Here is a 21,552-nt window from a genome sequence, read left to right on the forward strand (position 1 = left end):
AAAAAAATATCCCTTACTCACAATACTTAAAACAAAAAATGCTGGCGTTAAAAATCGTATCAAGAATATTTTAAAACTCGAAATCGTTTTGCCCAACATAAATTGTAGATCGCATTGAAAACGTTCACGTCCATAAATCCATGTAGTCATGAGCAATAGTACGAATGAGATTATCAAATGGGATAGAACGACGATATTTGGCAGTAAGTCCAAGTGCTCAAAGCCTTTCTGAAAAGAGATTTGAAAAAGAAGTCCTATTAAAAAAATTTATGCGTGAGTTTCTGCAGAAAACAAATAATATGTTAACTCTCATGGACGAAAAAAATTAAACACAAAATTGGCGTCGGATGCATAGCTATATTTGTTTTTAAAATGGCTTGGGCCTCAATCTGTATTCATGTCTAACGTCTGATATGATCACCAACACATTCCCAAAATATTCAAAGATGTTTCTACAGTGATGTTTAAAATGGTTTACATATGACTTCCAAATAGATATTATCTTTTAAACAATAATTGAGAAATTATCTCTAAATAGTCTAGAATCGAAGTAATAAACAATCCTGAAATGATAACAAGGTAGTTTCAAATTGGTCTTGAAATTATCCTGAAATGGTTTCAAAATTACCCGAGGACTGTCTGGAAAGAGTACTGAAATAGCCACGAAATGATAGTCCCGAAATAATACCAAACGAAAATTATGATGAAGGTAAAAAGTTTCGAAAAATTTCAAAAATGTTCTCAACATATCTAGAGATAGTTACAACCTATTCCAAAAATAGACCAGTTTTGATTCCGAAACGGTGCCAAAATAATTCGAAAGTGGTGTTCAAAGTATCCCGAAATGATCGGGAGATAGTCCCGAAATAATACCGAAACCAGTTCAGAAAATATCACAAAGTTATCGAAGAATGGTCAACGAAATAGTCCCTGCATTTACCAAAACTATATGACCTGAGCGCCAAAATGATTCGAATATATTTCGGAACTGATACCAAAACCAATTTTTAAATTATCACTAAGTTATTCCAAAATGATCAAACAAATGTTTCTGCATAGTACTAAAACTAAAGAACTTCAGCCCGACATAAAATCTGCCGAAGTCTAAGAGGGGTGCGGGGACATGCTCGTTTTTCCAAAATCGCCGTAACTTATGTGCAACCCAGTTGGCATTTTTATAGTGCTGGATAAGACATAAATCCAAACCAAGATATATCTTATGGCTATTAAATCATATCCTTTCAAAGGTAATAGCGTGTTAAGCCAACACCAAAAGGGGTTGGCCAAAACAGATAGAAGAGCCCTAATAAATATTAAAATTCAACTGCTCTCTCGATGTCAATACCTGACATGAGGTGGTCTTGGCACATACATCGCTTCTTTTATGTTGAGGCCTAGCGGAATACCAAAATCACAGCATATATGTCCAAGCTCTTGACAAAACACCTCTTCTCCCACCTCACTGAACCTACCAACGCACCACTATTGTTAAGATTCACAATTTTACCAAGCCTCTGCTCTATATGAGCCTCCCACCTTCGAGAGCACGAAAAATTTGTTTGGCAAAGTAAAAGTAAATTTTTGGATCTTAAATTTTACGGGTTAGGAAAGCCTGTTGTGCGATGAAGACACTACCCGAAGGTTTAGAGAGTGTTATCTGATGTGGTGAGTCTCAGGGTTGAGCTTAGGGTGGAGTGAATTTTTTTTTGTTTGAAATCGCTTTTGGCTGACTTCCAGAAAGTTGCCTTTCTAGACCAGAAATAAAGTTGATAATTTATATTTCACTCATCGTATGTTTAGAGGTGCCCCAACGCAACTTAACTTTGAAAAAGACGCTAGGTACAATTTGTTTTTTGTCATTGATTTACTTTCGCATGTTGTTATCGTGCTCATTGATTTCAAAGCTTACTGATTTTCATGGCCTACTATGTGCCTGTAAAACTCTTACTTATACACTTGATTAGAAACACACTAGTATCAACAAAAAACTGTAAAACACCATTTAAAATTTGTCGTTTTTAGTTCACCGGCCACCGTGGTGTGATGGTAGCGTGCTCCGCCTATCACACCGTATGCCCTGGGTTCAACTCCAGGGCAAAGCAACATCAAAATTTTAGAAATAAGATTTTTCAATTAGAAGAAAATTTTTCTAAGCGGGGTCGCCCCTCGGCAGTGTCTGGCAAGCGCTCCGATTGTATTTCTGCCATGAAAAGCTCTCAGTGAAAACTCATCTGCCTTGCAGATGCCGTTCGGAGTCGGCATAAAACATGTAGGTCCCGTCCGGCCAATTTGTAGGGAAAAATCAAGAGGAGCACGACGCAAATTGGAAGAGAAGCTCGGCCTTAGATCTCTTCGGAGGTTATCGCGCCTTACATTTATTTTTTTTTTTTTTTTTTTAGTTATAATATGTAGTTTTACTAAAGTTATGGATATTAAAAAAGAAATAAAATAAATATGTAAATAATGAGCTTTGTAAAATCGCGATTATTTTGCTCAACTTCTTGGGGCTGGGGGCACAACTCCATCCTACGAAAATAATATTTGGTGGTTTTGATTAACTCTTATAATCATTGCTAGGCCATTACAAAAAAAAAAAAAAAAAAAAATCCATAGAGTGTCACTCCACCCTATTGAGCATAGTGCACTAGAATGTAGTGCACTAAGTTTCTATCATTTTCTCACTCCGATTATTCTTGGATTGAGCGAAATCAACAAAAATGATAAATCAACTATAAGCCATGGGAAATTTTTCCTCTATGAGAGAGAAGTTGGGAGAAATTAAAAGTACGCACTCTCCAATCATCTAAAAATTGGAAACGCGCTCTTGCCAACCTCCCAATAAATTCCCATGGTATTTCTAATCGTCACCAAGTATAGTGAAAACGAGATGACTGACATGATTTGTTGCGCTAAGGTCAAGATTGTCGAACGAAATTTTACGAATAATGTTTTTCTAAACGTAGTCGCCTCTCGGCAGTGATTTGGCAACGACTCCGAGTGTATATCTGCCATGAAAAGCTTCTCAGTGAAAATTCATCTGCTTTGCAATTTGTAGGAAAAGTTAAAAGGAACACGACGTAATTTTGAAAAGAAGCTTGGCCTAAAATCTCCTCGGAGGTTATCGCGCCTTGCATATATTTTTTATTTTATTTTTTTTTTTTAACAGTCAAATAACTATGGCAATTTTCATAAAATTTCGTCAAAAAATGATCAATTTTCTTTGCAAACCAACCTACAAAAAAACGTTTTCGAAAAAACTTTAAAATTTGGGGAAAATGTTACGAAAATGTCAAAATTTTTATTTAGAACTTTCTGAACTTTTCTGAAAATGCAGTTTTATAGACCAATCAATTTAAATCTATCAAATTTTAGTAATGGGTCCCTCGAAATTCCTATTCATTTTTGAAATTTTTTTTTTCAAGAGTGTTTAATTTTTTCTTCCACACGATTGCGCTTCTTAAGTAAAAAATTTGCAAAATTGATTGCGAATATTGATAAACTTATAACTTGTCCTTTGTGGGACTAGATTTTATCGGGCTCAGCTTTTTACCCAAAAATTAAGATAAATTAAAAAAAAAATTTATAAAAAAAAATTTAAAATTATCAAAAAATTTTCTCGAACTTTCGAGTTTTTTCAAAAATGTTTTTGAATTTTTTTTCACTGTTTCAACTTCAAAATTCATAGAAGTTTTTATCAGAAATAAAAAAAAGATGATAAAAAAATTTTAAGGACTACCTTTTTATAAATGGACCAAAAAATAGAAGGCAGTTTTTCCTTTAATACAGACATAGTCTTGTTGAATTTTGACTAAAAAACTTTAACAATAGCTCTTGTAAAATAATTTTGGGATTTAAAACTATAAAGTTGGAGCACAATCTTTCAATTTAAGGCAAACCATGTACTTGGGATTTACTAATCGATTATTTAAAATTTAAACACGCGCTCTACCTTCATAATTTTAAATATCAACGTCTATATCTATATTCGGCTTAGGTGACTGTAGAAACATGTTTGTGTGCTACATATAAATCGGTGAGGATGAGTGTGGTGAATGATTCTTGTTGGCGATTATTCTCATAATTGGTGAAGCCGGATAGTGCAAAGCAATCTTTGTTGGTGAATATGATCACAATTGTTGAGGAAGTAAGTTCAACACAATTGAATTATGGTGAATTTTCATTGTTGGTGAATGTGCATCATTACAAGAGAATTCCACCTCGTTTGTCAGCTACTTAATTTTTCCTCTATGAGAGAGAAGTTGGGAGAAATTAAAAGTACGCACTCTCCAATCATCTAAAAATTGGAAACGCGCTCTTGCCAACCTCCCAATAAATTCCCATGGTATTTCTAATCGTCACCAAGTATAGTGAAAACGAGATGACTGACATGATTTGTTGCGCTAAGGTCAAGATTGTCGAACGAAATTTTACGAATAATGTTTTTCTAAACGTAGTCGCCTCTCGGCAGTGATTTGGCAACGACTCCGAGTGTATATCTGCCATGAAAAGCTTCTCAGTGAAAATTCATCTGCTTTGCAATTTGTAGGAAAAGTTAAAAGGAACACGACGTAATTTTGAAAAGAAGCTTGGCCTAAAATCTCCTCGGAGGTTATCGCGCCTTGCATATATTTTTTATTTTATTTTTTTTTTTTTACAGTCAAATAACTATGGCAATTTTCATAAAATTTCGTCAAAAAATGATCAATTTTCTTTGCAAACCAACCTACAAAAAAACGTTTTCGAAAAAACTTTAAAATTTGGGGAAAATGTTACGAAAATGTCAAAATTTTTATTTAGAACTTTCTGAACTTTTCTGAAAATGCAGTTTTATAGACCAATCAATTTAAATCTATCAAATTTTAGTAATGGGTCCCTCGAAATTCCTATTCATTTTTGAAATTTTTTTTTTCAAGAGTGTTTAATTTTTTCTTCCACACGATTGCGCTTCTTAAGTAAAAAATTTGCAAAATTGATTGCGAATATTGATAAACTTATAACTTGTCCTTTGTGGGACTAGATTTTATCGGGCTCAGCTTTTTACCCAAAAATTAAGATAAATTAAAAAAAAAATTTATAAAAAAAAATTTAAAATTATCAAAAAATTTTCTCGAACTTTCGAGTTTTTTCAAAAATGTTTTTGAATTTTTTTTCACTGTTTCAACTTCAAAATTCATAGAAGTTTTTATCAGAAATAAAAAAAAGATGATAAAAAAATTTTAAGGACTACCTTTTTATAAATGGACCAAAAAATAGAAGGCAGTTTTTCCTTTAATACAGACATAGTCTTGTTGAATTTTGACTAAAAAACTTTAACAATAGCTCTTGTAAAATAATTTTGGGATTTAAAACTATAAAGTTGGAGCACAATCTTTCAATTTAAGGCAAACCATGTACTTGGGATTTACTAATCGATTATTTAAAATTTAAACACGCGCTCTACCTTCATAATTTTAAATATCAACGTCTATATCTATATTCGGCTTAGGTGACTGTAGAAACATGTTTGTGTGCTACATATAAATCGGTGAGGATGAGTGTGGTGAATGATTCTTGTTGGCGATTATTCTCATAATTGGTGAAGCCGGATAGTGCAAAGCAATCTTTGTTGGTGAATATGATCACAATTGTTGAGGAAGTAAGTTCAACACAATTGAATTATGGTGAATTTTCATTGTTGGTGAATGTGCATCATTACAAGAGAATTCCACCTCGTTTGTCAGCTACTTAATTTGCACAGCTGAAAATCGTGGTGAAATTCGTATACGCCTGAAAATCTAAAAGAATCGTGGTGAAAGTCGCATACGCCTAAAAGTATGCAAGGACGTGCATTGAGCTGGGCCTTCAACGAGGTGGAATTCTACAACGCCTGCAACACTCAGGAGGCTAGCCATGAATGTAAGGCTGATTCTTCTAAATAGTTCGACTTGTGCATTAGTTAGCTCAAATTTTTTGATCAAACATTGCACTGTCACCGAGTTTTAAACTATGTTTCAGGTTTCAAGTCTCTAGATATCCAGGAAAATAGTTAAAAATCGATTGCAAGATTACCAATTTAAAACTAGTTTTCTCAATATCTCGATCCATGAGCCACCTAGCGGAATTTTTTTGATAAAATATTGCATTGTCACCGAGTTCTGACTTACGGCCCAAGTTTCATGTCTCTAGCTCATCGGGAAGTTACTCGAAAATCGATCGCAAGATTCCCCCGTTTTCAAAGGATTTACAGTTATCTTGACTAGCGCGCCACCTAGTGGAACTTTGTTTTCTACAAATTATATTGTCTCCAGGCCTCTAACTAAGTGCCAAGTTTCAAGTCTCTAGGTAACCGGGAAGTTAGTTAAAAATGGATTGAAAGATTCCCAAATTAAAATTTGTTTTCTTACTATCTCGATCCGCGTGCCACCTGGCAAATTCTTTTTTGGTCAAATGTTGCATTGTCACCGGGTTCTGACCCACGGCCAAAGTTTCAAGTCTCTAGCTCACCGGTAAGTTACTCAAAAATCGATCGCAAGATACCCTCTGTTTTCCGGGATTTGTAGTTACCTCAATTAGCACGCCACCTAGCGGAACTTTGTTTTCTATAACTTGTATTGTCACCGGGTCTCGAACTATGTGCTAAGTTACAATTCTCTAGGTAACCGGGAAGTTAGTTAAAAATGGATTGAAAGATTCCCAAATTAAAACTAATTTACCTAATATCTCGATCCATGCGCCACCTAGCGGAATTTTTTTGATAAAATATTCCATTGTCACCGAGTTCTGACTTACTGCTCAAGTTTCATATCTCCAGCTCAAAAATCGATTGCAAGATTCCCCTCGTTTTTCAAGGATTTGTAGTTATTTCATTTAGCGCGCCACCTAGCGGAATTTTGTTTTCCGTAAATTGTACTGTCACCAAGCCTCGAACTGTGTGCCAAGTTTCAAGTCTCGAAGTCACCGGGAAGTTAGTTAAAAATGGATTGAAAGATTCCCAAATTAATATTAATTTTCCTAATATCTCGATCCATGCGCCACCTAGCGGTATTTTTTTAATAAAATATTACATTGTCACCGAGTTCTGACTTACAGCTCAAGTTTCATATCTCCAGCTCACCGAGAAGTTACTCAAAAATCGATTGCAAGATTTCCCTCGTATTTCAAGGATTTGTAGTTATCTCACTTATCGCGCCACCTAGCGGAATTTTGTTTTCTGTAAATTGTATTGTCACCAAGCCTCGAACTGTGTGCCAAGTTTCAAGTCTCAAAGTCACCGGGAAGTTAGTTAAAAATGGATTGAAAGATTCCCAAATCAAAACTAATATTCTTAATATCGCGATCCATGCGCCACCTAGCGATTTTTTTTGATCAAATATTGCATTGTCTCCGAGTTCTGACTCACGGCCCAAGTTTCAAGTCTCTAGCTCACCGGGAAGTTACTGAAAAATCGATCGCAAGATTCCCTGCGTTTTTTCAGGGATTTTCGTTTATCTCGATTCGTCTCCCACCTGGCGGCTTTTTGTTTTCCACGAATTGTAGTGCCATCGACTCGCAAACTATGTGCTAAGTTTGAAGTCTCTGGATCACAGAGAAGTTAGTTAAAAGTCGATCGCAAAATTTCCATTTTAAAACTAATTTTCTGTATATCTCGATCCGTACGCCACTTAGTGGATTTTTTTTTTACTTGTATTGTAATGTCTCCCACATCTGAACTATGGTCTAAGTATCAAGTGTCTAGCTCAACGGGAAAAGTTACCGAAAAAGACTTTTCCGTGGGTCAAAAATTCGTATGGAAATGAGGGGACAAACATGAAAGCGACTTAATATAAAGGTATAAATAAATAATAAATAAATAAAAAACGAATTAAATTGACGAAATTTGATAAAAATTTACACTGCTATTTTCGTGTTCGCTTGAATATGCAACCACAACTGTGCTTGCACAACTGGGTATATAAATTAACACATTTGTTTGTTTGTCTTATTAAGTTAACTGGATTTATCACATATTATAATGACATAAAAATACTATTTTAGTTCTGCTCGACGACAGCTTCCATTGTCGTACCAAATAAGTAATTTCAGTGAAGTAAGTTTAATAAATTAATCAGCGTTCACATACAAACATAAAATGATGTATACCATACGCATGGACACACTAACCTTCGTACAAAAATAAATTGACACAGTCAACATCAGCAACACCAAAGCGATTGTAATGCGTGATTTCTTTGTTCTCAATTGTTCATATTCATCAAATAAAGCGGTGAGAACAGACATCATTTGAATTATCTGTAGAAAAAAGAAGAAGAAGAAGAAGAAAAACAAAACGCAATTAGATGCCATTTATGCATGATAATAAAATTTATTCCAATTAAGTATAAAATATTAAATTGTTGTGTCACTAATGAATCACAATAACTTACAATTGCACTCAGCTCCGCTAGGAAGATCATGCTGAAGAATAGAAAACACCAAAAATTTGGTAAACTAGTAAAACTGCCAAATAGATAAGCAAAACAAAGATACAAAAATTGCATATAATGATCCTCATCGTAGTGAAAATGCAGAAAGCCAACATGATCTGCAAGAAATGCACAAATTTACAAAGATTCTGTTTAATATTTTTTGTTTTCGCACTTCTTACCTTCAAAATGATCAAAAGCAATACGCCCACAAATCATCGCCATAAAAGCTAACATCACATGCGTACCACTAACCCAATAAGTGAGCTTCTCACTATCACGATGAAAACGATTATGACTCGCCATTGTTAATACATTACCCCAGCCAGGACCCAGCAGCCATGTGGACATGAATATTGCAGTGCGTACCCCACCCATAACACCGCTAAAACTGCTATGCAGTGTTGGCTTGAAAAAACCCATGAAAGTATCCCAATCTAATTTGATGTAGCAAAGGAGATGCACGAAAATTGCCAAAAATACAGCGAACATAAGCACGCAGATGCAACGAAAAAATTTGCCGATCTGTAAGGTGCAAAAATATTTTTTTTATTAATATATGTGTTTCAGAATATATTGGAAAGTTTTTTTTACACACAAATGAGACACGTTTCAGTATTATACCCAGCGTAAGTAGCCAAACTCCAATTACACCACATAATATAGGCCAAGAGATTACGAATTCATGTGGGGAGTCATCATCGGAACGCATGATGTAGCTAAAAGAGAGAGGGAGAGAGATAAATAAACTATGTGTTATTCATAAGATATATCACCGAAGAGATATATTTTATTGATTAAATAAAAATAATGGTTCTTCTAGAATTAATAAAGTAAAAATTTGTCAGGCAGCTTTTGACTCGGCTCCAGGAGATCTAAAACAACTCTCTATCGACAAATATGCAATAGCTATGAGCCTTTGATTAGCAACTCAACAGCTAGAAAGCATATGAATTGTATGTCTACCCGAGTTAGGCCTTCTTCCAGCACGTAGCTGATAACCGAGGAGGTTGCATGAGTTCACATCATACTAGGTAAAGAAGTTGGTGGGTTCTGCATTTTTATGCTACTTACTGACTCAGATCTGAATTCAGGACTTTTCTGTAGAAAATTCAATTGTTCCTCTTAGCGACGCTATCTTTTTTTTCTCAGTTTATCTTTTTATATATGGCCAAATCATATAAATATTTCAAAGTATTCGGGCCATCTCTATTGGCGAAATATCACTCGCCTTGTATTACTTTGGTGCAGTCACTGAAAATCGTTGAAAGCAATTTGCTAGAGTAGTGCATCGACTGTACGATATTATTGTCAAGCCGATCCTCCCCTATGGAACGCTGGATTGCTGGAATGCGCTGAACACAGCCCCTAATGTCAAAAACCTAAAAACATAACAAAGAATTCTCCCGATTGGAGTAAACAAGGCTTTCTAAAACTCACACACGCTCGAGGAGGGGAACTTGTTCGGCCAGAAGCTGGTGAACTTGTTTATGGATGGATTGCAGCTGAATGAGAATTTTGGGGGTGGGGGAGCGATCTGTCAGAAACTGGGAGTCAGATGGAAGTTTAGGCTTCTCGAGAACTGCAACGGTTTACTAGAGGTTCCCGCTAATACGAATGCGGTAGGGTTCATGCTATCCATATGAAAATCCATAGAAAATCCCACATTGCAACTAAGTGACGGAAGAGGTTGGTTCAAGGATCAAAATTTGATGACAAAAAAAAAAAAAGCGGGCCGCTATCTATGGATCGAACTTTGAGAAATCGGATGCTAACCCACGAGACGCTGCTTGATAGGAGTCACTGCAATGCGGCTCGGTATTCTGCACAAATTCATTTGTGTTTTTTGAACGAAATAAGGCGAGACAAAGTCATATAGTCACTTCATGTTTAACTGTCCAGATTTTGCGGTAAGGAAGATTCAGCATGGCTTGATGTTTGCCTTATCCCGAAGTATAGTCTATATCGTTGCTACGCAGCGTTTCTTTTAATGATTAGAAAGCAGCGTGGCGTAAGTTATTGTGGCATCACAATACACCGTAAGAGCATTCAAGTTTTGCGGCAGTAGTCCCAAAAAACCTTAGTCCCGAAACAGTCCCTAAATTGCATTTCCGAAATAAAAGCCCAAAAATGATTCAAGAACACTCGAACTAACAATTCCCAAATGATTCCGAAACGATTTAGAGTTTGGATCAAATTCAGCGAACAATTCCAAAATACTTAGTCCCGAAAAAATACCGAATACACTACTAAATTTTCCCAAACTAATCTTAAAATAAGAACTATCCCAATATCCAACCCGAACCGGTCTCCAGAACTATTCTGACGCAGAGTTCATTATAATCAACACAATCTAATCAGTGTATTACAATGACTAAATTTCCTAATCCACTTACCGAAAAAACTCCACTGTCGCATGTGGATCGAGCATTAATTCATCAGCATCGTAAGTTGAATGGGTCGAACAATTGGGCGTATTCCACGCATTATCACAACTCATCCATGGTATCACAGTATGTACGGAATTGGCAGCATAAATAAGTGGCACAGCTGCCACAACGCCATAATAGGCGAGTGAAAGAAGATTTAGCAAAAGTATGGAATAACCAATACCTGCAGAGGAGAGAGGGAAGATAAAGTTAATTAAAAGAAAATGAAAAGAAAAAGTTTTAAAGATTACTTAAAAATAAATAGCACTTGAACTGTAAAGCTCAGTTCAAATTTTAATTGCACTCTTTTGAGCATGTGCCCATAAATTGAACATTTTAATATATTAACAACAACAAAGTATCAAAATTGACTGTTTGTATTCGTATAGACTAATAAAAAAAGTAGTCGATGAAATCATTTCTTTTTTAATCTTTGTTTAGATAAGCTACTGATTTAATTTATTATTTAGTTGAGCTAAACTAATTTTTAGAAGCTAGGAAACATGATAGGGCATATGAAAGTTATAAAAAAATTCATAGGAAATCCCACATTACATCGCACAGACCTTTGAAGTGCCCATCTTTGATAGAACCCACTGGGAAACGAGAAATCCCTATAATGACACTGATTCCGAGTTCTGGTTCACGGATGGATCGAAATTCGATGACAGGAGAACGGGAACTTCAAGAAATCGATACCATCTATGGGGACTTAAAGAAATCGATACCAATGGGATGCTAGCCCACCATATTTCAGGCAGAAATCCATGCAATAGAAGTCTGCGCTAGAGAATATCTGCGGAGAGGCTCAACCTCAAAGAGCATCTACATTATGTAGGGCAGCTAGGCGACCCTGCGTGCCTTGCAATCCTACACAATTACATCTAAGCTAGTGGATGGCTGCATTGAAATACTTAATGACCTGTGAGCCAAAAAAGAAGGTTTTGTTATTATGGGTTCCCGGACATTAGGGACATGAAGGTAATGCACATGCAGATGACCTAGCAAAGCAGGATGCTACAGCAGCATTCTAGGATACAGAGCGCTTTTGTGAACTCACAATAGCACACATCAGGGAAACCGTAATTAACTGGGAAACAAAACAATTCACACGTACTGCATTAACTGCCCAGGGCAAAGACAGGGCAAACTGTTTATACTCCCGGCAACGAAAGTATCTGCCAAACTCATTAATATAAGCAGGGAGGACCTACGAACTCTCACTGGGTACTATACGGGACACTGTGGTCTACGATATCAGCTAAGTAAGTTAAATCTATCCTATACTCAATTTGTCGTTTCTGTGCGCTGGAGCATAAAACGCCGGTTCACATCCTTTACGTATGCGTCGCTCTTGCAAGGCAGAGACTCTCCCATTTAGGTGGTGCGAATCTTAATCCCTATGTGATATGGAGTAAAAAGCCTGAAAGGGTACTTAGAAACATTAGCAGCCTCCACATACAAAATTAGGCTGAAAGGTCATGCACAATAAATCTACATAAAGGTCACAGTGCTTCCAGGCCTAAGAATTATAATAATAATAATAATAATAATAATAATAATAACTAATTTTAGAAATTAATTTTTGCAACGTTGATTTTAAATGGAGCTCTGATTTGAAAATAAAGCAAGTCATAATAATTTTTTATCAGGCGATAATTTAGAGTTTTATTTTAAGTGAATTCAAAATTTGTCCAATGCTGGTACAGTAGCGAACAGAAAAATTTAAGTGGCAGTTTTTTTCATATTTCGTCAACTTGGATATTTTAGAAAAACAATTCAATTAATTTTGTAACTGATACTATGTAGACTTATTCCAAATATTTTTTTGAAAAAATTACAAAAACTCAAGAAAATTTTACGAAAATTTGGAATCCGATGAGTTTTTTTGAGAATGCAGTTTTGCAGCCCAATCTAAGTCCGTAAAAGTACAATTCAAAATTATTTCGAAACTCCCATTTTATGGAGAAAATAAGCTGCATACTCAAAAAAGTTCACAGAGCACCAAATAAAACCTTTGCACTTTTCTTAGAATTTTCTCGAATTTTTAAATTTTTTTGAAAACGTTTTTTAGATTTTTGGTATTAATATGAGAGAAAAATTTATTTTCACACGACAATGGCAACAACGACACCTTTCTGAATTTCACTTCTTTATTAGCTAGCTTTTCAGGAGCTGAGGTTTGAACTCGAAATCTCAAACATTCATACTTCATTCATACATACATGGTGTTAAAGCAGATACCTCTATCCACTCAGCCATATGAACACCCCACAGCACACTTTGTATATTGTATATTGCCTCTAAGTATTGCCTTTTTTGTTGCTATTCCTTTTGTACACAATTTGGTACCTTTGTATTTTGTTTGTGTTTTAATCCAAATTGTGTGGAATATTTACAGCCGCGCTTCAACAGAGCTATGTTAGGCTAGGACAGCTTCTGCAGAGGGATTTGTTCAGTTTGAGAAGCAGGTGCCTTTCCTATCAAAGCTTGACCATAAGGACTTTGAGACTTCGCAGTCAACCCCGTTGGTCCATAGCAAGTCCATTGCCCTGCTCTCATAGTCCTCAATCGGACAGAGCTGTCTACTTTACTTTTGTCCAAATCGGAAACTTTCCAAGCCATCTCATTTGCGAGTTCATTCCTTTCAATACGCCTGTGCTCAGGGATCGAGCAAAGGGAGATATTGAGATGACTTTTTGAAGCCAGCAAGACTCGACACCTCCGATTTTATCATGTTGGACTCGAATGCCCTCAACAGACCTAAGTAGCATTCGATTTTTTAGCAGTGCTTTATTAGCAATTCCTCCGCTGTTGACTATTACATATGTATATCAATGCTATTTATATGTATTTAATTAGAAACTTTTCAAAACTAAGCTTTTTTCGATAATTTCATTAAAATTTCCCTTCCCTTTAATTAGTACGCTCAAAAATATTAACTAGGTACTTATTTTTATACTCTTCTGTATTTGATGAAACAAATTTACTATATATATATACTTCCAAGTTCATTTACCTTTGAATAGAGGCGCCACACGAAAAGCCGAGATCAAACCGGAAGTTGAGAACTGTCCCAAAAAAGTTTGTATAATAAATACCGGAATGGCGTATAAGAATATCGCGGTTAAGTATATTGGCAGGAAGTAAACTGAAAAAGATTTAAGTTGTTTTAGTTAGAATAAAATTGAAAATAATTCTGATATGTAGCAATAAACATGGAAGAAAATGACAGTTCGAGCGAAACCGAACATTATATAACGAGTTGTGATTTTGATAAAAAAAAAATTCATAATTGCGAAAGAGAGCGTGGCATTGCCCACACCTGAATACACCAAACTGGAAATTTCCGAACTAGAATGAACATGTTTCCAGATTTGAAGAAATAGCGGATTCCATGTGGTACGTCTCGCAACCCCGCAGGATAACCAAGCAAAGATAGTCGACTTACGATAGTAAGAGACAAGACGATTTGCTTGATAGGTGAAGGAAAGAAGTATTTAGGATCACTGCTACAATCACGTGACACTTGGTGCTTGGCCTGCACGATAAGAGAATGTGGATCCTTTGCAGTAGCTCATTATTAGCGCCAATTCCCGTATATAGCACAGATTAGGGTATAAATGATATGTATATGTTGTCGGAGCATCAGGAAGATGCTAAACTATCCGCAAAAGAGGTTAATTGACCAGACCAAATGGCGTGAATAGAGAAGCGACCAGCCCTAAAAACATCTCCAGCTATTGGTTCCAGGAAAAAGAGCATACAAATGGCGCACCTTGGGCGCTACTTAGACCAAGGTCTTTAGTTTTCGGGCAGCACGGCAAACAAGTAACCAAATGCTCCGCAAAGCAGAACTCCTTGGATAATTTGCATTTTTATTATAACTGATTTCTAGAAAAAATTTCGGTACTAAAAAATGCATACATATATCCGGAACACTTGCAATAGGTTGTGGAATAACTGAAGGCATATGTATATCCTTTTTTCTCCCGTTCAACGTTACGATTGGAATTATTAAAAAATGCTTTAACAAAAACTGTCAAAAGTGAATATGAAACACGATGAAGCGCCAGAATACAAGCAGTTAGCGTTATCGTCGATGGGCTAGAGAATGTAGTAGAACAATTAGAACAATTAGCACAAGACACTTACTCCACAAGTGACACCAGAAGCGAAGCAACAGTTATGTTGCAAAATATACCAAATTTTAGTTTCTTAACATTATCTAATTTCTGGTATGAAATCTTAAGGAGGATTGATCGTGTGCAGCTCAGATTACAAGATCCGGGGATGAATTTTAGAGAGCGTATAACCATTCGAAATTCCAGACACTCTCTGCGAAGAAACAATAGAAAAAGCGAAGTCTCTTTGTGATGATATTGATATTGTAAAACGTGTAAGAAGGTGCCACAAAATGAGCGGAGAATCGGCTTGAGATGTTGGTCTTTCCGTAGAACGTGAAATTTCTCGCGATATGAAAAGTGTTCTCGATCATCTCCAACAAGAAATACGTACAAGATTTACTTGACTAAATTACCTTAAATTTAGATTTGGATTTCTCTTAGACGTTGGAAGCTTGTTAAACAAGGATAATAACGACTTAGAAAGAAATTATAAGAACTTGGGTGAATTTTGGCCCGGGCGCAAGAAAACCTCACTCCGCCACTGTTCCAAAGCCCTGATAGGAGAGATTAATCACTTTATTTTGATGGCTTTTAAACTTTGTCGCATTTAAATACATTTTCTGACTTCTTGCTCAAAAACCAATCATTTAGAATGGCAATTAAGTATTGGTAATATAAATTTTTTTCTATACTAAACGCATAGATCAAAGTGCTTGGCGCATTGCTGATTAAATAAAAATTTAATTAACGTCGGTGCTTATCAAAAAAATAAATAAATTGAATTGTAATTGTTAAAACGAGTCAATATTTACCTCCACCAAAAATCATCGCATAAACTGGCACCTCCGAAAAGATAATCGAACCAAAAGCATGACTCGTACAAGCAAAATAAAAATCTGCTGTAGCCGACCATTGACCGCGTCGCCGATCATGCTTGAAGGGGCGCTGTAACATTTCATATGTACTTGTGCCCGCAATGGGCGTTGTAACGGCTGTAATAAAGCTATTGTTGTTGTTGTTATTGTGGTGATGATGATGATTACCATTGCTATGATTAGTTAGTTGTGTCTGTTGTTGGTGGGTGTAATTGTAATGCCGTGGTTGCTGGTGATTAAGCATCGGTGGTGTATGATAGCTGTTGTTGCCGTACTTGTGGTGTACATGATGTTGACGATGATTGTTGTGGTGGTTATAATCGCTGTTAGCCACCAATATAACGGGTGGTGTATCATCGCTATCATGTTGCATGCAACTGCTAAGTTGTTGTTTTGCGCCACTATAGATCGATTTCATTGTGGTTATTTTGTTTTTCGTTGTGGTTGTTGTTGTGCCTATGAGAGGCAGAATTTTAAATTGTTAATAATTAGTTGTGTGTATTGGTGATTATTGTGCCACATCTAGGCAGTCTTCGATTGGAAGCGCTTAGTGCTTAAAATATTTGTTGTTATTGTTTTTTTATACATATATGTTTGGCGTTTAGTGCGTTTGTTTGCATGAAGATTTGTAAATCTTTTGTTTCGATCATTTGTAGTTCATTTTTTGTTCGTTGAATTAAATATTTGACAAGATTTTGCAATAACCAATTTATTTAATTTGTTTAATTAAATTATTGTAAATGTTTCATCGTTGTTCAAGGGATCACGTGATAATTTGTCAATTGAATATTTTTCGCCTGTAAATGATAAAAAAAAACAAACTATTTACAATGATATTTATTAAAACCTTACTAAGGGAGTTCAGGATTTTGTGCAAATGGTCTAGCATCATTGCATTGCAAGGTACCGTAGATATCTTTCACAGTACACTAACAAAATGCACGGCTATGCATTTGAAACGTCATTACGAAAACGCAACATAAACAAGTAAGGAAGGCTAAGTTCGGTTGTAACCGAACATTATTACATACTCAGCTGAGAGCTTTGGAGACAAAATAAGGGAAAATCACCATGTAGTAAAAAGAACCTAGGGTAACTCTGGAATGTGTTTGTATGACATGTGTATCAAATGGAAGGTATTTAAGAGTATTTTAAAAGAGAGGGCCATAGTTCTATAGGCGGACGCCATTTCGGGATATCGCCATATATGTAGACCAGGGGTGACTCTAGAATGTGCTTGTACGATATGGAAATCAAATGAAAGGTGTTAATGAGGGTTTTAAAAGGGAGTGGCCCTTAGTTGTATATGTGAATGCGTTTTGGAGATATCGACGAAAATATGGATCAGGGTGACCCAGAACATCATTTGTCGGGTACCGCTAATTTATTTATATATACAATACCACGAACAGTATTCCTGCCAAGATTCCAAGGGCTTTTGATTTCGCTCTGCAGAACTTTTTCATTTTAATCTACTTAATATGGAAGGCTCACACCCAAGTTTTTTCTAAAGTTATATTTTGCGTCAACAAACCAATCCAGTTACCATGTTTCATGGCATTTTTTTAATTTTTCGTAATTTTCGATATCGAAAAAATGGGCGGGTACATATTCGGATGTCGATCATTTTTTATACCAAGATAAAGTGAGATCAGATAAGTACGTGCACTAAGTTTAGTAAAGATAAATCGATTTTTGCTCAAGTTGTCTTGTTAAGGGCTGAGCGGAAGGACAGACGGTTGACTGTGTATAAAAACTGGGCGTGGCTTCAACCGATTTCGCCCATTTTCACAGAAAACAGTTATCGTCATAGAATCTATGCCCCTACGAAATTACACAACGATCGGTAAATGGTTGTTCGACTTATGGTATTAAAAGCATTCTAGACAAGTTAATTGAAAAGTCCATTTTGAAATTGAAAAAGTGCCCATTTTGAAATTTTCTTTTATTTTTGTATTTTGTTACACCATATCATTACTGGAGTTGAATGTTGACACAGTTTACTTATATACTGTAAAGATATAAAATTTTTTGTTATAATTTGACAAAATTTTTTTTTTTTAAGTGGGCGTGTTCGTCATCCGAGTTTGCTAATTTTTATTTAGCACACATATAAGAATAGGGGTAACGCTCTTGCCAAATTTCATCTGATATCTTCAACGACTGCCAAATTACAGCTTGCAAACTTTTAAATTACCTTCTTTTAAAAGTGGGCGGTGCCACTCCCATTGTCCAAAATTTTACTATTATTCTATTATTCATAACTTTCAAATTATCTTTTTTCAAAAGTGGGCGGCGCCGCGCCCGTTGTCCAAAACTTTACTAATTTTCTATTCTACGTCATAAGGTACACCCACCTACCAAGTTTCATCGCTGTATCCGTCTTTGGTAATGAATTATCGCACTTTTTGCGTTTTTCAAAATTTTCGGTATCGAAAAAGTGGGCGTGGTTATAGTCAGATTTCGTTCATTTTAAATAGCAATCTGAGATGAGTGCCCAGGAACCTACGCACTAAATTTCATCAAGATACCTCAAAATTTAATCGTGTTTATGGGCGGACGGACATGGCTAAATAAATTTCTTTTTTCTCCCAGATCATTTTGATATACAGAAGTCTATATCTATCTCGATTAGTTTATGCCGTTACGGATTACCGTTATGCGAACAAAGTTAACATACTCCAGAAACGATATAATATAGAGACATTGCATAGACGAAAAATCGTGTGAGGCAAGCTTCACAAAATTCTAGTAGGTCACATTCACCACTTACCACAGCAGAATTTGTTAAACTACCACTGTCTGTATTTGTTATTTAATAATTATTTGTACACTTTTTATTCGGCGAATGTGTTCAGAATTTTAACTTTTACTCACTAAAACTCCAATCAGTGTATTTCTGTGCTTAAATTATGTTAAAAATTGTGTTAAAGTTTTTGGTGTGGTGAAAGTGACCTACTAGAATTTTGTTACGCTCCGCTGCTTTCCACCGAAGTTCGCGCATGCAATATCTTTATATTAAAAAATTTTTGCATACTCTGTGAGCTCTGCTCAGCTGAGTGTAAAAACAGTAAGGGAGTTCAGGATTTTGTGCAAATGGTCTAGAATCATTTCATTGAAAACTTGTGTAGCATATTTTTTACAAAACGCTAACAAAAATATGGCATTGCATTTGCTAGGTCATGCCAAATACGCAACCTCAAAAACCGTAGTTTTTTTTTTTCAATTTTGAATAGCAAATGGACAACTGTCAAAATCGAAAATGAAAAATTTGTTCACGATCCGTAGCTTTCATTCGCTTTAGCACAGTTTCCAACAGTAAATACACAAAATTCTGAACTCCCTTAGTAGCTTTTTTCTTCAACATCGAAAAGCAAATCATAAACTGTCAAAACAAAACCAAAATTGCAAAGCTTATATTTGCTATAGCAACGTTTCCAATGTCAAATGCACAAAATTCTGTACTGTCTTAGTAACTTTTTACCACTAATAAATTTAGCTATTATAACAAAGTTAATATATCACTGTGGAATAAAATATACCTAGCTGTGCGGTTTTGCAATAGCGCAAATAGATTAGAAAGCCACGAAAGGGCTAAAATGTTCAGAGATTCACCCGTAACCGCTGATGTGACAAATGAAAAGATATGAAACATTCATTCCCTCTCAATTCGTTTCCAAGAAATGACATCGAAACACAGCTGATTGGTAATTTCATTGTAAACAATGGAAATGGCCCTGTTGTTAACTGAACCAAATAAAATCCTTCATAAATCATAGTTGGGGGTTGTGCAGTAAATTTTGATTGCATTACAAATTACCTTAGCATTACTGTATTGTACAGCTGAGGGAGGTTGATATTTTTTGCGATACCACTTTTTACCTTCAGTAACAGCTTGTGCATTAATGCACTACCCCCAACTCTGCCAGAAATGTTTTAAGAGATAGATACTTCGTAAGAAGGACTATGACCTGAATATCAATTACTTGAAAGCGGAAATGAAAAATTTTAGTTCTGTCGGTTTTGAGGCGCTCGCTGTATCTTTCATCATTTTTTTGCACACTCAGCGACACCTATGCAAAAGGTTTTTCTCGCGCCGTTATACCGTATTATGTAGCCGGAGTTGGACCTAACCAGAGTGTACTGCGAAGAAATACTATAGATACTGACAGCAATTTTAGATCGAATCCTTTTTTATGCAAATATTTTTTGAAAGAAGCAAAATTTTTAATTTCAGCTTTCGAATTATAGATATCGAGGAGATCAAAACGTGTCTTCGATACCGCTGCTGACATCCTTGTACTTGTTTTATCAGTCAACTCCTCATGTAAAGTTTGATATTTTCAATATTAATATTTTTTTATATTTTTAGAGAAGTTTATGCAACACGTCATCAGGCCTGTTTCGATTATGTCTTGTAAATCGCTTTTCTATCCGCACTCCCGCGATGATCGATTTGTCGACAAACACTCGCGACCAAAGCCCCAGATGCCAGCGCAATTTATAGCTTCTCCAACCCAATTGTCAACCTCACCTACCCGTGGCGAATCCCTTCATTGACAGCCGAGGCTCTGGCGACGCAAAGTTCCTCATGGATCTAGGGGGTGGGAGGGCGTTATGGCCTAGAAAGTTTTATGTCGTTATACCAAATCGTTAGCGAGATGGTTGGGCTAGTACCTTAACGGTGCTTGTTATCAGAACGTACCGGATCTGCATCCGGCAAAGGACCTTCAACATCGATAACGTTCCCCAGGGCCTTTGGGGTGTGTCCCTATCGCTACAACAACAACAGGTTAAGGTAGATATGATCACCGACAAAAAAATTTATGATTGGACATAAACAAAATCAAAACAGCAAATGAGAAGAATTTTGAAAACAAGGAAGATAAAGAAGGACAAAGAAAATAAATATGAAGAAATTTACACCAAACCATACTTAAATATATGCGTATAATGTGTTTCAATACAGAGTTGCCATCTATTTGATTTTTGTAGCTAGATACGTCGTCGTCACAGAGTGAAAACCATTTCAGATCACTTCAGAGAAGTTTCATTTTCATGTCTAGTCCATTTTGGGTTTATATTGAGTTTTTTAAGGTTCAATTTCGGGATCATTTTAACACTACGGGATGGCTTCCAAATTTCTTTATAGACTGTTTTCGGATAATTTCAATTTAAAAACAATATATTTCAAATGAATGGTAATTCATGTCGCATTCCAAAAACCAATTTTTAAAATGGCTGCCACCTAAGAGAAAGCATTGCGACGCTGATTTCTGGAAAATTTCGGAATCTTTTTGGAGTGATTTTGGAACTATTGCGGAATAATTTCAGGGTAATCTTGGAACAATTTCACAACTGCTTCTGGAACATTTAAGGACAATTTTGGGACTAATAATGGCCTAACTTTACAAACGTCCCCGAAGGTAAAACTAACATGACAATACATCTGACAATTTTTCTCTAGAAAAATGAAAAAATTGCACACCACAGATTGGAGAATAAGCTCAGGTCTAATTTTATGGAAGGTGTATCGCGCATTAATATTATTATTATGGTCATATTTCGGGGCCATTTAAAAAAAATTTACTCAGGACTTATTCTGAATTAACTCGGGCCCATTTCACGTTTATTTACGCACTATTTCGGTATTATTTTCAGTGCCATGTCGAGATCGCTT

The 21,552-nt window shown here is 35.8% G+C and overlaps 1 protein-coding gene across 12 annotated transcripts in view; it reads right to left on the reverse strand.

Moving 5' to 3' along the window:
* The window catches only part of LOC137240952 (sodium- and chloride-dependent glycine transporter 1), a 56,233-nt gene that overhangs the window by 2,474 nt on the left and 32,207 nt on the right, over positions 1–21,552 (reverse strand). For 10 of the 12 annotated variants that reach the window (XM_067767979.1, XM_067767983.1, XM_067767977.1 and 7 more), the window contains 8 exons: positions 15,810–16,669; positions 13,890–14,021; positions 10,838–11,054; positions 9,040–9,160; positions 8,624–8,966; positions 8,403–8,560; positions 8,140–8,268; positions 22–228 (listed from right to left, as the gene is read on the reverse strand). In XM_067767979.1, the coding sequence (XP_067624080.1) occupies positions 22–228; positions 8,140–8,268; positions 8,403–8,560; positions 8,624–8,966; positions 9,040–9,160; positions 10,838–11,054; positions 13,890–14,021; positions 15,810–16,290 (1,788 nt within the window). In that variant the 5' untranslated portion in view covers positions 16,291–16,669. Of the gene's footprint in view, positions 1–17; positions 229–8,139; positions 8,269–8,402; positions 8,561–8,623; positions 8,967–9,039; positions 9,161–10,837; positions 11,055–13,889; positions 14,022–15,809; positions 16,670–19,414; positions 19,708–21,552 lie in introns of those variants that run through there. The other 2 variants (XM_067767981.1, XM_067767985.1) reach the window with 2 other exon arrangements.

This window comes from Eurosta solidaginis, chromosome 2 (genome assembly GCF_040869045.1).
Source record: "Eurosta solidaginis isolate ZX-2024a chromosome 2, ASM4086904v1, whole genome shotgun sequence".
In the NCBI taxonomy this organism is placed as follows: Eukaryota; Metazoa; Arthropoda; class Insecta; order Diptera; family Tephritidae; genus Eurosta; species Eurosta solidaginis.